Genomic DNA, 15,773 nt, shown 5'->3' on the forward strand with positions numbered 1-15,773 from the left:
TAGGAAAGCAACTATGTGAATACTACAATGATAATGGACCTGATTCAATTTCCAAAGAAACACTTTATACATATAACTTAATCCAATTGGCTTTAGGAAATTATATAAGTTATAGAATAAGGAAAAAGAAGAAAGAGCAGGAGGGAAAGGATCCAGATAAACTAGGTGTGAAAAGGATGAAGAATTAGACAAGAAAGGAGTTAAGTACAATTTTGAGTGTGGTGCTTCACAGCAGAAGCCATTAGGGCATTCCCTATCTCATGACCTTCTCCCCTCAATTAACCCTTCATGGGTGGAGGGGCAGTGACACAATCAGCACTACCTATGAAGCAGACTATGACAAGATTACAAAAGGCACTGGTTAAGGCTAAAAAAGGACAGGATATATCTCATTTAATAAATGCATAGCCTGTTATTGAAGATCTTGACTCTTTAGGTCAACAAAGGAGAAGATACACTCCTTTTGATTTGGAAAAAAATCAAGGATTTGAAAAAGGGTTGTACTCTTTATGGGGCTATATTGGCTTATGTTAAGATGTTACTAGAGAATTTGGCTTATGAAATTTTAACCCCTAGTGATTGGAAATCTATAGCAAGGACATGTTTAGAACCTGGACAAAACTTGTTGTGGCTTTTGGAGTATAGTGAATTATGTAGGATTCAAGCCCAACACAATAAGCAAACTGGAGTTAATATTACAAATCACCTTTGACCAACTAGCAGGTGAAGGTCAGTATGCAGAGAATTCAGCACAGACTAATTAGCATAGCAGCTTATGAGCAAATTGCTACTGTTGCAATAAAAGCTTGGAGTTCCGTCCCTGGGAAAAATTCAGGGGAAGCCTTCAAAAATACAGCAAGGTCCTAATGAACCTTTTGCTGATGTTGTGGGACATTTGGAAACAGCTGTCACAAGAACCATTGGAAAAAATGCAGCTACAAGAATTATGATAAGACAACTGGCTAAGGAAAATACTAACACAAATATGCTTCTTTAGAGGAGATCATCAGAAGCTATGCCACAGTGGGCACAAATGCTTATTATACCCAGACTATGATGAATATGGGAAGACATGGTCCTTCTTGGCAAGGGACTTCTAGAGAAACTCGCCAATGCTTTCATTGTGGAAAAATTGGGCATCTAAGAGCTCAATGTAGGTATATAGAGAGAGTTAGAGGACAAGATGAGAGAATAAGACCTAAAACCCTATGTCCAAAATGCAACCGAGGTTTCCACTGGGCCTCAGAATGTAGATTGACCCAAGGAAATGAGAGGCAGGGCCTACTTCCAAGATATCTAACAAAAGATAGGTGGGCCATGATGGCAGCAGGTCTCTGATGTGATCAATCAGCAAAAAGCACTCAGATGGGAGAAAGGGATTACAATTGGAGAGAATTCAGGCTTTTTTAACCTAACAGAAGGGCAATGTCCAGTGCAAGCAGCTCCAATGTAATTGCCAGTGATGTGGAGAAATCTAAAAAGTGGTAAATAGAAGGGACTAGATAGGTTAACTGCTTAGGAGAAAGGGTTTGCTTGTTTCTCTACAGATGGAGAAGGAATCAGATGGGTGCCAACAATCACCTGGAGAGAGACAGAAAAAGAGAATAAAGAAATATCTGACACTGAAAGAGCATGACTGATATTGAGACTGTTACAGAACTTCAAAGCCCACAGGAATCATTGGATTCCTTGAGATGAAAAATTGTTGATGAGACTGTTACAGGACTTCAAAACTTGCAGGACTTATTGGATTCCTGGCATAGGAACTAATGGACAATAGATTGATTTTGGACTATTTCTAGGACTTATGGACATGTACAATTCCTTTTTTGAGCAATCAGGGAAGACATGATCACCTCCTTTTTGGGGGTTCTCACCTCCTTGAGAAGTCAGGGAGAGCATGACCCTCTCTGTTCAAAAAACAAAAGAAAGCAGATGTTATGGGCCAAAATTCTTAACTTGAAACAAAGGATTCTTACAAGATACTAAGCGAAATTGAGAGACAGTGGTTAAATCTAGTTTAGCATTGATTTAATTTTACAACAAATAATGGTTTCCTAGTGATATGATGATTGGTTTATACTCAATGTAGAGCATATAAGCTAGAAGCCTCAACTAGGTTGATTTGGAGAAATTGACAGCAGCAGAGACAGTCATTCCATCGTTCACTTTTGTGGTGGCTGGAGGCTGAAACACCAGTCCTTGGACTGAGACAGACTGGAAGACAGACTGTGGTGATGGTCCTCCTGCTAACCCTACAGAAACCAAGACTCATTCAGGAGAACCTCAAGAAAGCTGGCCAGGGCCCCAGGCAAAGAGATAATAAAGAATCTGGACTTTAGACTTTAACCCCTGGCTACTCATGTGGTGATTACTGAACTGAAATGAAGGCTGCTCCAAAAGACCTCCAAGAAAACCCAAAAAAGAACATTACATTTTTCAATTTCAGTCTGAAGCAACAATAAGCTCATGATCTGAACCATCATCAGCTCTATCTTTTTTTTTTGCTGAGGCAACTGAAGTTAAGTGACTTGTCCAGGGTCACACAACTGGGACGTGTCAAGTGTCTGAGATCAGATTTGAAGTTAGGTCCTCCTGACTTCAGGGCTGGTGCACTATCCACTGCACCAACTAGCTGCCCTTCTAAATTTTATTTTAACTGTATAGAGTTTCTCTATTTTGGGGTACAAAAAATTGGTTTTATTTTGATATTGACCCCTTTGTGATGTGTAGCGACCATATGTAGAATTGCTTTTCAAGTCAAAAAAAGTATTTGCTATGACCAGTGAGTTATCTTGACAAAACTTTGTTAATCTTCATTTTGTACTCCTTGGCCAAATCTGTCACCGAGATTGTTATTTCAATTATCTTTTGATTTCCTACTTTAGCATTCTATTCCCCTATAATGGATGTGACATTTTTAAAATTACTATTTCTAGAAAATGCTTTAAGTCTCCATAGAACTGATCAACTCTGGCAATCATCAGCATCAGTGACTTGAGCAAAAATTTTATTGTTGTGATGTTGAACAATTAATTTATCTTGGATTTGAATAGATATTATTGTGTTATTTTCAAGATGATACCCCAGTGCTGCTTTTCTTTTTTAATGACAAAGAGGGCTACTCCAAATCTTCTAAGGAGTTCTTGCCCACAAAAGTATATGTAGTGATCACCTGAATTAAATCCCCCCATTTTATCTATCTATTTAATCTATTACTTAATCCCCAAAATGTCAATGTTTAATCTTCTGCACATCACTTTATCTCAGTTCATAGATCTCACAAGTACCTATACAATATTGATATTTGCAACATCAGATTTTATTTTTGTCATTTTTGTAACTACAATTGAATCAGTTGAGTTTGGCTCTGCTGCTTTATTAGTAGTGGAGGTACTTAGACTTGTCTTTTGCTTTTCTTCAATAGCACTTTCTGTCCTAAGGAGCTTATCTCCTGGTATCATATCTTTTTATCATTTTAATACTATTTTTGGGGTTTCTCAAAGTATCTATAAAACTTAATGTAAAGTTCTATGCCAATATTTTATTAAATTAATAAATGTTAAATTAACATTGGTTTAACTGTTATCTTCAACAGATTTTAAAGAATTAGATGATTTTTTAAAAGGAATCTGAACATCTTAAAAGTGATTTTATATCTATTTAAGAATAATAGTATGTGAATAAACTTAAAAGTTAAGAATTTTTTTAGTGAAGAAAAAAACTAATATATAATATATTATTGATAGCTTTTTGTTTTTAATTTCTTCTAGGGTTTCTTTATTGATAAATGTCCAGACTTAAGTATTTTGGCAGATCAATTGGTATATCTTAACTTGTCCTACAATAATTTATCAATCTTTCCCCCAGAGGTGAGTCCATTTCTAATTAGAATTATTGTTAAAATTTATTGATATTCTTGTTAGCAATCTATTGTTAATTAGTATCACAAAACTGGGAAGAAATTCATTATAGTGTGCTGTATGCTTACTATCTACATTTACTGGGGAATGGAGCTGATAATTAGTTTTGAAAGGCAGGAGAAAACCTGAGCATATTTAAAGGCAAAAAGGAAAGAATAAGTAAGGCGAGATTAGAAATGAGAGGGAAAGAAGGAATGATTAAAAGGGTTAACCTTCTGAAAGAGACAGGGAAAGGGGATCGAGATTGAGGCCAGTGGTAGAAGGGCTGCTTCTATTAAGAAGAGGCACCTTTTCCTCACTGACAAGAGGTCTCCAGGAGAAGAAAAGGATCAAGTCTGACTTTGTGATATAAAAGAAGGAGGATTAGATTTGTTCATGTTCCTCTGAGGTTCAAAATTAGGGAGTAAGTAGATGGAGAGAGAAGTAAATTGTTCCCTTCACTGAGATTATATGTTAATGCCATTTTTTTCTTTTATTGAATTCTTGCTGATCTTTTGAGGCCCAGGTCAATGGCCATCTCCTTTACAATAATAATAGTTAATACATATTAAAACTTTAAAATTTACAAAATACTACATAAGTTATATCATTTGATCTTTACAAATATTCTTGTGAAGTATAAAAAGGGAATGAAAGTAAGAGCACCTCTTGTGAAGTAGGTGCTCTTAATTTCATTCCCTTTTTATAGATAAGGAAAACGAGTCTGGGAAAGGTTGAATAATTTGCCCAGAATCACACAGGTAATCAATACTTGAGATAGGATTCAAATTCAAGGCTTCCTGATCTGTGATGGTTTTCCTGAGAAGCAGCCTTAGTCTCAGTTACAATCAATAATTAATCCAAAATCGCAACCAGCTGGTAAAAATCCAAACGTTTATTTCTCCTTCCAAATTAGCCTGGTTAGTTGAGGCCTATCTCTCTGCCTGGCTCCAAGAGATTTTGCAGCTTTGTCCTTGGCTTCTGCCTCTGCTTTCTTCAGCCTCCAGCCAGCTCCAACTCGTGGCTTCTCAATCTCCAGTCTGTCCCAAGCTCCAAGAGCTCCCTCTATTTATGTGATCTCCCAAAGGTTAACTCCGCCTTCTGGAGGGAGAGGGATTCTGGGTTATCTCCCAGAGTGCTCTCTGGTTCTAAGGGAGGTGTGAATTCAGATCTCATACTAGCCCTGAACTCTCCCAAAGGTGTGAACTCCATTGAGTACTTAGATACTTATGAGCTCTCTAAAGGTGTGAACACAAGCATTGTTCAATCAGTTCCACTTAGTACCTAGTTCAAGTTCTGGCCCAAAACTCTTTCTAAGATTAAATTAACTCCAATGTCTTAACACTTTGTAAAGATTCCAGCACTGATCTAAATCCAAAACTCTTATTTTCTTTTCTCTTTTCTTCTTTCTTCTTCTTCTTCTTCTTCTTCTTCTTCTTCTTCTTCTTCTTCTTCTTCTTCTTCTTCTTCTTCTTCTTCTTTTGCTGAGGGCAGTTGGGGTTAAGTGATTTGCCCAGGGTCACAACAGCTAGATGTGTTAAGTGGCTGAGGCCAAATTTGAATTCAGGTCCTCCTGACTTCAGGGCTGGTGCTCTATCCACTGCACCAATTAGATGCCTCCCAAAACTCAATTTTCTAGATCACATATCAGCCTTTTGACAAATCCCTCCAAATACCCCTCAAATGGACATAATCTCTTCATCTTAATTCCCCTTAGCGTTCTTTTTGGATTTTCTTTTAGAAAATCACGTTCTTCCTTATAATGTACTTATTTTATTTCCCCTTATTAGATTGCCATGTTCTTAAAAATAGAGACTAAGATACTTTTTTTTTGTTTTGTTTTCCCAAATACACATTGTAGAGTAACTAACAGATTATAATTGCTCAATTAGTATCCATTATGTGAACTGGCAAACCCAATTTATCAAGTATTCTCTAGATGAGAGAGGCATCCCTACTCTGGGATACCTGGTCCAATTTCATAGGCTGTAATTTTTAGCTGGGCACTGTTAATAAGCCTTAATTGGGAGCATAATATAATAAGAAAAGTAAGAAATCAAAAGTCCTCTACTTCATTGACTTTACACATTTTACCCTGAAGGATTACATTCAGTTTTGCTGGATAGGTGATTCTTGGTTGTAATGCTAGTTTCTTTGCTCTTTAGAATATCATATCCCAAGTGCTCTAATCCTTTAGAGTGTAGAAGTTGCTAAAACTTGTTATCCTGACTGTGGTTCCATTATACTTGAATTGTTTTTTTCTGGATGCTTGCACTATTTTCTCCTGGACCTGTAGTTTCAGAATTTGGCTATAATATTTCTGAGAGTTTTTATCTTGGGATTTCTTTCAGGAGGTGATAGATAGACTCTTTCAATTTATTTTCTTACCCTCTGGTTCTAGAATATCAGGACAGTTTTCTTTGATAATTTCTTGAAAGATGATTTCCAGGCTTTTAAAAAAAATCATGATTTCCAAGTAGATCCATAATTTTTAAATGATCTCTCCTGTATTTATTTTCCAAGTCAGTTGTTTTTTCATTGAGATATTTCACTTTTTCCCCTGTTTTTCATTCTTTTGGGTTTTTTTTTATTGGTTCTGGATTTCTCATAAAGTCATTAGCTTCCATTTATGCAAGTCTAATATTTAAACAAGCTATTTTCCTCAGTGAGCTTTTGTACTTTTTTTTTCCCATTTGGCCAGATTAGCTTTTTAAGGCATTCTTTTCTTCATAGACCTTTTGTACTTCCTTTTACATCATTCTCATTTTTCTTCTCTATTTTTCCTCTACCTCTTTTACTTGACTTTCAAAATCACTTTTGAGCTCTTCCATGACCTGAAACCAATTCTTATTTTTCTTGGATGTAGAAGGTTTGATTTTATCTCTTTCTGAGTATGTGTTTTGATCTTCCTTGTCACTATAGTAACTTTCTTTGGTCAGAATCTTTTCCCATTGTTTGCTTATTTCCTCAGCTTATAGCTCCACTTTTAACTCTTTGTTAAAGTAGGGTCCTATTTCCAAGGTAGAGAGTACAATATCCCAAGCTTCAGGAATTTTGTGCAACTGTTTTCAGAGATCCTTCTAGGAATGTGTAAGTTTTCAATTCTTCCAAGGTGGTATGATCCAAGGCAAAGTATGTTTACTATTCTCCTAGCCTATGCTCTGGTTTATGAGTGACCACAAGCATTCTTTACTGCCCTATAACAGTGAGAAGAGTCCACCATCTACTCTGGCTATAAGTTCTAATGTATTAGTACTCCTCCTTGCCCTTTCCAGACTGTGAACCAGGACTGCATCCCAGATCTGTTTATGGGCAAAACAAGAGTCCTTTCTCAGTATTAGTAAAGAGATTTCCTTCTGACTAGCTATTCAATCCTCTTTCTGTCTGTGAGGTGAGGCTTCCAGAAGCCACTGGTGTTACCACTGCTGCTGCTGCCAATTCAAGACTTCCACAGCCCGCTCCTGGTTTGCTGGTGTCCTAAGGCACTCTCACCCTTGTGAGACAAATCTTACCTGCTGACCTTCCAAGTCATCTTTTGTAGTCTGTGGGCCGAGAGGTCTGGAGACAGCCAGTGCTGTCATTGATTCTGACACTGCAAGACCAGCTAGCTTGTCTTAGGTTTACGGGGCCCAGGCTGACCTGGTGCAGCTTGAACAGAATTGTACTGCTTTCTTACCTGATGACCTTTTCTACTGACTTTCTAAGTGGTCTTCAACTGGAAAACTGTCAAATACTTACTATCTTTTTGTGGTTTCGGACACTATAAAATTTGTTTAGAGTTATTAAAGTTCAGGTCAGTCCCTATCTTTGCCATCTTGGTTTCTACCCAAAAGAAAATTAATGCATGATTTTTCAGAGTCTGAAATATACTGGAAAGGGATTTATTTTAAATTTCAGCTGTTTTATATTGAAAGGATTTCATAGTATTTTATGAAGTTTGACGATTTCTTTAAATATATTGACAATGTTCTAATAATTATATTATTATACTAAATCTACTTCATTGTACTGATGCTGCTTATTCAAGAACTATTATTTAGCAATTAAAAGGCAAAGAATAAATCATATGTATATTTATAACTATTTCTTGTCCCTTTTCTGTTTTGTAGGTGATAATTTTAATCAATTTACAAGTTCTGATCATGAAAAATAATCCCATCAAAGAGATCCCTTCTACTATTGAAGAATTAAAACACCTCACAATATTTGTCATTTCCTTTAATTTGCTAACTTCTCTTCCAAAAGGGTAAGGTGACAGATTTTAAAGTAATTAGATAAAGAATTTTTGGTTCAGCAAGGAATTCTATTGATACAGTACCTTACACAATAGGTATTTAATTTTTTTAAAAAAAGAAAAACCTCATTGAATAAATGTGACTGATTTAAAAGTAGACTTTTCTTTGAATGACTCTTATACAGATGCAGCTTGGAATAATGGAAAGAGTACTAGTTTTTGATTTGGAGATCGTGAACCCAAATCCACTTTTTTTTTTTTTTTTTTAACATATTAAGTGTATGGTCTTAAGTCATTTACATCTCTGGGCCTAAATTTTCTCATCTGTAAAAATGATCCTGTGATGTAGTTCTCTATGACCTAGTTTTCTGCTTTGCTTCTTAATAATATTATGCAATCTACTGACTGCATATACATACAATTAAATGAAGCTAGGAAATGCACATAAAGACATCCACTTTCTTGGCAATAAATAAATAATTTGAATAAATCACATGAGAAGAATTTCAGTTTATTTGTATGTGTATACTCAAGCAGTCTGTGACTTGATTCTTCTGATATCAAATGAGATAATATTTCTAAAGCTTAAAGCACTACATGGGTACTACCTCTCTATATGACCTTTTAAATACATTATCTTAAGACTGAAGAATTCATCAGTTCACGTTTACATCAGTTATATCCTTAACCAAAGCAGATCCTCACATCACAGACATACAGTCCATCATTGGACCATGCTGAAAAGACTTTGAGTTTCATAGGATCTTCCAACACTTTAAAAAATCTGGGCACAGGGCAGGGGGCAGTTAGATTGCATATTGGGCAGAGCACCCAGCCCTGATGTCAGGAAAATTTGAGTTCAAATCTGGCTTCAGACACCTAACTCTTATTAGCTGTGTGACCTTAGACAAATCACTTAACCCCAATTGTCTTACAAAAAAAAATTAATAAAATTCTATTTTATATAACACTTGAATGTTAATTTTTTTTAAACTTTGTAGTGGAGAAGTTATAAAACAGGATCGTTTACATAAGCTAACATGTATAGTTTATTTTGCAAACCTTAAAGAGGTATTATAGATAGTATTTCATTATCTGAGATAAGTCTTACCATCATCACAGTCTGAGGCTCTCCTTTTATTTTTGTAGTTCTGGAGCCATAGAAGTTACAAAGTTATGCAAGAATAATTAGACCCCCAAAAATTATACCTTCATATCTTCAATGAACCCATGAGTATTCAGACCACTTCTCTGCCCTTTATCGGGCAACTTTCTTCTCATGCTTGCTACATCTCCACTTCTGCAGTCTGTTCCTCTAATTGGTGAATTTCTCCCAAACCTCAATTTGAGGAATTATATCTATTAACCAAGTTTTTATGTTTTGGACAGTCAATGAGCTCAGCCCTGCTTTGAAAAGAAAGAAGAGATTGGGAATAATTACATTTCAAAAACAATGCAGTGCTATCCAAAGCTATTCAGTGCTACTAAATCAATGATTTTTTTGTTGATACTCATATGACTATTAATCATAGAATATCATGGTGTCTAAAGAATTAAATTATATGTGATCTAAAAGACAAGGGAAAGGTACATGGTAGGCATTAATAGCCTGCAAAATGTTGCCAATAATGACATCTGTGCAAGAAGTAGTGTAGCACAAAAACATAGACAAGGAAAGATACATTTGGAAAAGGATATGAGCTAGTTATATTGTGACAAAGAATATTTTTAAAAATTGGAGGGAGGGCTCCAATGCATTTTGTAGATTTTCCATAAGGGTATATGAAAGGATAGGAATAAGCATTCTATATCTACATAAAAAATACAATTCTGATCATTCATCATGGCATGGAGGTAGCTTTGGATTCTTCAAAGCTATACCAGAAAATCAGAGAAAAGGAAAGGACAAGAGGCAAAGAATTCTGCAGGAAGAATCATAACCAACCTTTCTTCCTCAGCTACTCTACAAACATTTTTTTTAATGTACTGTATGAAATAACATAATTCAGTGTACAAATAGAATACCATACTAATAAGAAGTTAAGAAGTTAGAGAAGAGTGGATCAGGGGAGACTTGAATTTTATCCTAAACTGATCAAAGGAGATGTAAATGGAATGAATTTACCATAAAAAAGATGATAGCAGCAGAATAGACTAGAAAGCACATCCAACTACATATATAAATATGCATATCTATAAAAGTAATCTATATTGATATATATTTTTCTTTGCAAGAAGTATGCTTGAAGCATAAAGATTTACTAAAGTAAAACAGATTAAAGCAAATGTACTATACTTCGAGGGGTAGGGGTATGGGGGAATGGGGAGAGTAGAACTCATGATCCCATATAAGGAAATAGTAAACATCACAGTTTGCTGAAAGGTCAAAAACAGTATTAAGACTAAACATATATGCAATGAACAACACCCAACAGTATTGAATTGTCATCTAAATACTTAAAGAAAAAGTTATATGAATTATTAGGAGAAATAGAAAGTTATAATAACAGAGTATAAATTCTGGTAGGTTCTGCCAAGTAAAGACTTTCTATGATAAACTTTTGGCTTAGAATGGGCCAGCTGTGCAAAAAGAAAAAAAATAACAAAATTCATAATCAGTCTGCCACTAAGTATAAGGAAAAGTGCAAAATGACTTTGAAGCTCATGTAGATCCCATCTGTTTCCACTGTAATAGTTGTAACTGTAACACAAAAACAAGTCTTAAAGTGTTTATTCATCTTTGGCTAAGTCAATGTCTTTAAAAAAGTTTGCATCAGAAAAGACAGAGTTCTGAATATAAGATATAATTTCAGTGACATCAGGATAGAAATAACTAAAGTTTTTCAGGTATTCAGAATTTTTTTCTTTTCAAAGTAATTGACAGGATTTTGTAGCTCGACTCCATCTTGATAAAGTTCTTCCCCCAAAATTTGAAAGTTTATAAAGCTATCAGCTTCTACTTTCTTCTTTTATATCAACTTCTTAAACAGAAATATTGTCATTTTTTTAGTAGTGTCCAGATCAGTGACTTCAGTAGCTTGAGTAAAAGACCCTGGGTAAATTGAGATTCTGGGTATTGAATATCACTTGTACATATAGATCCAGATGTAATTGAATGTATTCTAGTCTTATCTTTAGTGAAATGTGTTCTTGTGTTAGGATAATTATAATGTTTGATCTTTTATTAAAGAAATCAGACCTTAATGGAAAGGCACATTTCCTTTCCATTCCATTCTAAAGCTTAAAGCACTACATGGGTACTACCTCTCTATATGACCTTTTAAATACATTATCTTAAGACTGAAGAATTCATCAGTTCACGTTTACATCAGTTATATCCTTAACCAAAGCAGATCCTCACATCACAGACATACAGTCCATCATTGGACCATGCTGAAAAGACTTTGAGTTTCATAGGATCTTCCAACACTTTAAAAAATCTGGGGTCACAGGGCAGGGGGCAGTTAGATTGTATATTGGGCAGAGCACCCAGCCCTGATGTCAGGAAAATTTGAGTTCAAATCTGGCTTCAGACACCTAACTCTTATTAGCTGTGTGACCTAAGCAATATATCCGTTGTTGTTATTCTGTCATTTCAGTCATATGTGACTCTTCATGACCCCACTTGGAGTTTTCTTGGCAAAGACACTAGTGTAGTTTACCATTTCCTCCAGCTCATTTTACAGAAGGGAAATTGTGAAAAACAGGGTGAAGTAATTTGCTCAGAGTCACACAGATACTAAGTATTTGATGCCATATTTGAACTCAGGTCTTCCTGACTTCTGGCCCAGCATTCTATCCACTGAACCACTTCATTGCCTAGGCAAATCTTTAGAAACTGAGGAAGTAAGTTTTGTTAAAGGTATAATGGATCAAAATTACTCTTTATTGGTCTTGAATGCTCTCAGTACAGAATACCAAAAATGATAAAATGAATGAAATGATTTTCTGTGTCAGATAATTTGGAAATATATTCAATTGAATTGATGACATCTGACTGATAATAAGTTTCATTTCAAGTTTTAAATACATGATATCTTGTATGTTATTATTGTTTCTAAATATTTTTTTCTTATAATGTAAAATTTGGGAAACCATAGTATCAGAAGTGTTAGCAAAGTAAATTCTCTTTAATATGTATTATTAGATTATGAATTGAGCTGTTAAAGAAATGTGGTCAAAATGTTTGAGAAATATTAAGACATTTGATGGGGTATTTTTTATTATAAAATCGACAGTCAATAGCTTACTATTGGGGGGGGAATAGCAAAGTCATCTTTAAGTTATCGTTGAGGGACATGTCTCTTGAAGGATAGTCCTGATATCATTTTAACCTCTCCTTTCCCTTTCATAACAAATTTCTATATTCAAGATAGCTAAACTAAAAGTTTGTCATTGTATTACCAATTAATTAATAGATTGATATTAAACCAACTCTGCTAGTTGTAGCAATATAGTAGTAGCAATCCCTACTGTAATAGGTTGCATGTATAAAAGATATTATTATTTTTGAAGTTGGGGTCAATTCCATAGCTTAAGCAACTAAGGAAATGAGTTCTTAGACTTGCCATCCCCTTGCTAATAATTATATACTCATGTATAAGATTAGGCCCTTGAAGTATCTCATTTTTCCAGGATCAACTGAGGATAATACCCGCAAAAATGAAGCAATAAATGTTGATAAAGCAACAGACTCTAAAATAATTTATACACACAGATACATTTGTGTATAATATGTGTATGCATATAGTGTGTGTGTGTATATGTATGTATGTGTTCAATTGGTTTCTAAATAATTGTAATGGAATATAGAGGCCTTGAGTGTCTTTTAGTAACAAGTTCTCAAAATTGGATTAAGTATTTTACAAATAAAATTATATTTATAATTGTAAGGAAAGTGATATTAATTTTCCGCTAAGTTTCTCTGATTATTTCAAGAGATAAAAGGGCTCATTTTCAAAACTAGACCCTCATGGTTTTGCTTTGTTTTTAAGATTCTTCCTTCAGTCTGCTGATGGCAAGCCTAATATGATGGCATCATATTAGATACAGTTTTTAGGTAAAGATAGAAAGAGTATATGATATTAAAAATGGAAAATATTTGAAGTTTCAAGTAAATTATAGGTCCTTAATTTGATGCTCTTCTTATAGTTCTGTTGTTAATAGGATTAGAACCATAAGATTTGAGCTGTTTTTCACCACATGAACTAATTATTGGAAAAACAAAATTTAGAGGTTGTACTAAATTATATTGACTCTTGTTACTGGAAGATTTTAGCAAAATTATCTAGGAATTTCTACAAGTGATTTGAAACTAGAGAAGTAGATCCTTTAGGAGACTTGGTGTCTTTATTCCACTGGAAAACTCCTGTTCCTCCTCTTAGAAAATATTAGGTTCACATTTTAGTTCAATCTCTCTATATTATAATCTCACTAAATTACAGACCAAATTCCTTCTTTGCCTTGAGTCGGAGGGACCCTGATTTCTTAGAGCTTCCCTGAGGGGCTAGAAGGCTACAACATTTGGTAGGGAATCCTCCCTCCAATGTTACCATGGCTTGAGTTCCAGGGTCCAGTGGGAAATCCAGCACCTATATCTAGAATTAGCCTCCCCTCCAATTCCAAACTTATTTCTCTGTGCCATAAGATTAAAAAAAAGGAGGAAAAAAAAAAAGAAATAGTCTTTCCTTCCTTAACAATTTAGATTACAGCGTTTGTGCCATGAATGAACTTGAACCTTCAGCCTCTCTGAAAACCTTGCAAAAAAGTACAAGTGTGAACCAGTCTGGTCATTTTAAAGATACAACCTGTTCTGGGTATGTAGCCAACTGAAAGTAGCTACACAAGGTAGGGGAATGTAAAATGTTTTCTCCCAGAAGTCCCACCTTCTATTGTATGTGATATGGACATGTTCCAAAGCCTTGTTAAACAAATAAAAGAAAGAACTTTCTTGATTTACAGAAATTAAAAGACTATGCATATCATCATTCAATCTGTTAACAATTATAAGCAATTGCTTTAAATAATATACTTTCAGCATTTATCTTTTGATAGTATTTAAACTTAATTCTACACTTATAGACCAAGTGCCAATCCATGTTGCAAAGGGTCTCATTGCCTTGCAAAGAGTTCAGAATTCTCATTAAAAGTCATTTAAACATTTAAATTCTCAGTTTTGCAGAACTTTTAACAATAAAAAAGTCAGTGTTCATGTAATGCTTTAAGATTTACAAAGAATATTAAATGTGGTAACTCTTGATTCTAGTAACAATTCTGGGACATAGTTTTTACTGATGAGTAAACTGAGGCAAAGAGAGGATAAGTGACTTTCTTAGAATCACACAGCTGTTAAGTAGCTGTGGCAGTACTTAAACTTAGATCTTCCTGACTTGAGCTATTAACTGAGCCATCTGGTTTCACCTCCTTCTATATCTTGATCACCAAACAATTAAATATAAATAATAATCAGAAGCAACATAGAGGATTGGGTCACTTATGTAAGATCAAGTAACTTCACTCTTTGTTGGCTGAATGTTTATAACTGCCTGAAAGGTGCCCAAAATATATCACATAAATGTTGGTGGACAGGAAAATTGGGATGATATGCCATCTAGCAGAGGGTCTAAAACCTTTAATAATTTCAAAATAGGGATATGTGTAAACAATATTTTGAAACATCTGTAACAATTATAACATGATATGAAATTATCTGTGACTTTTATCTCATGGTAAAATCACAAATACTACTAATAACCCTCGTTGTCTATATTCATCAGTTTAGGAAATAGTAAATTTCATTTATTGTTATATATACAGGTAGAACCTGAACTCAAAACTTCCTGACTGAGGCTAGCTGTTTAATTACTATACATTGCTGCCTCTCTTTAGAAAAGAACAATGTCTATTAACTTTTTTACATTTAGTGAAATTCCTAATATTCTCTTAATTCTCAATAAGTGACCACCACATAATTATTTTATAGCTTGCTGATTTTCTCTCCTTTTAAGATTATTTACATTGTCTGAACTTGAGTTCCTGGATATCTCCTACAATGAAATACCTGTTATTCCAAAGGAAATCCAATATCTCAGGTATTTAAAAAGCAGTAAATACAATAAAGTTTATGTATTTTAAACATGTGTTTAGTCACAAGATAGAATTGTTCTTTTGGGTCGAATTTAATTCATATAATATTTTTAAATAGTAATTTGAAAGCAAGTAAACATAGAATATATAAAGTATCAATTCGGGAAGAATGTAAATTGTGATTTCTCTGTGGGGTACTAATTAATCAGGAAATATTTATAAAATGCATATTATGTGCCTGGCACTGTGCTAAGCATTGTAATAAAGAGAAAACAAAATTTTTCAAAACTGTTTGAAAAAGAATTTTAATGATTGTCTAACAATACTGTTACCTTTATTCATATTTAAAAACTAATCACAACTAATTTCAAAGGACCCTTAACCTTGAGATAAAGCAATCCAAGACTAACAGGCTTTAAGTGAAAAAGCAAGAACATATAAAAAGGACTTAGTTGATCTTAGTGTACATTTTTTTAAACTGCTTGATGTCTAATGTATTAGCCAAATCTGACTTGTTTAATTTTTTACATTTTCTCTATGCATAACTCTTC

General features: G+C 34.3%; 1 protein-coding gene across 3 annotated transcripts in view; it reads left to right on the forward strand.

Annotated features, from left to right (window-relative positions):
- The window catches only part of LRRC63 (leucine rich repeat containing 63), a 67,117-nt gene that overhangs the window by 20,086 nt on the left and 31,258 nt on the right, over positions 1 to 15,773 (forward strand). For all 3 annotated transcript variants that reach the window (XM_031961915.1, XM_003764587.3, XM_012545296.2), the window contains 3 exons: positions 3,774 to 3,872; positions 8,012 to 8,148; positions 15,144 to 15,227. In XM_031961915.1, coding sequence (XP_031817775.1) covers positions 3,774 to 3,872; positions 8,012 to 8,148; positions 15,144 to 15,227 — 320 coding nt within the window. The remainder of the gene's footprint in view (positions 1 to 3,773; positions 3,873 to 8,011; positions 8,149 to 15,143; positions 15,228 to 15,773) is intronic.

The sequence above is a fragment of the Sarcophilus harrisii genome, chromosome 3, assembly GCF_902635505.1.
Source record: "Sarcophilus harrisii chromosome 3, mSarHar1.11, whole genome shotgun sequence".
Lineage (NCBI taxonomy): Eukaryota > Metazoa > Chordata > Mammalia > Dasyuromorphia > Dasyuridae > Sarcophilus > Sarcophilus harrisii.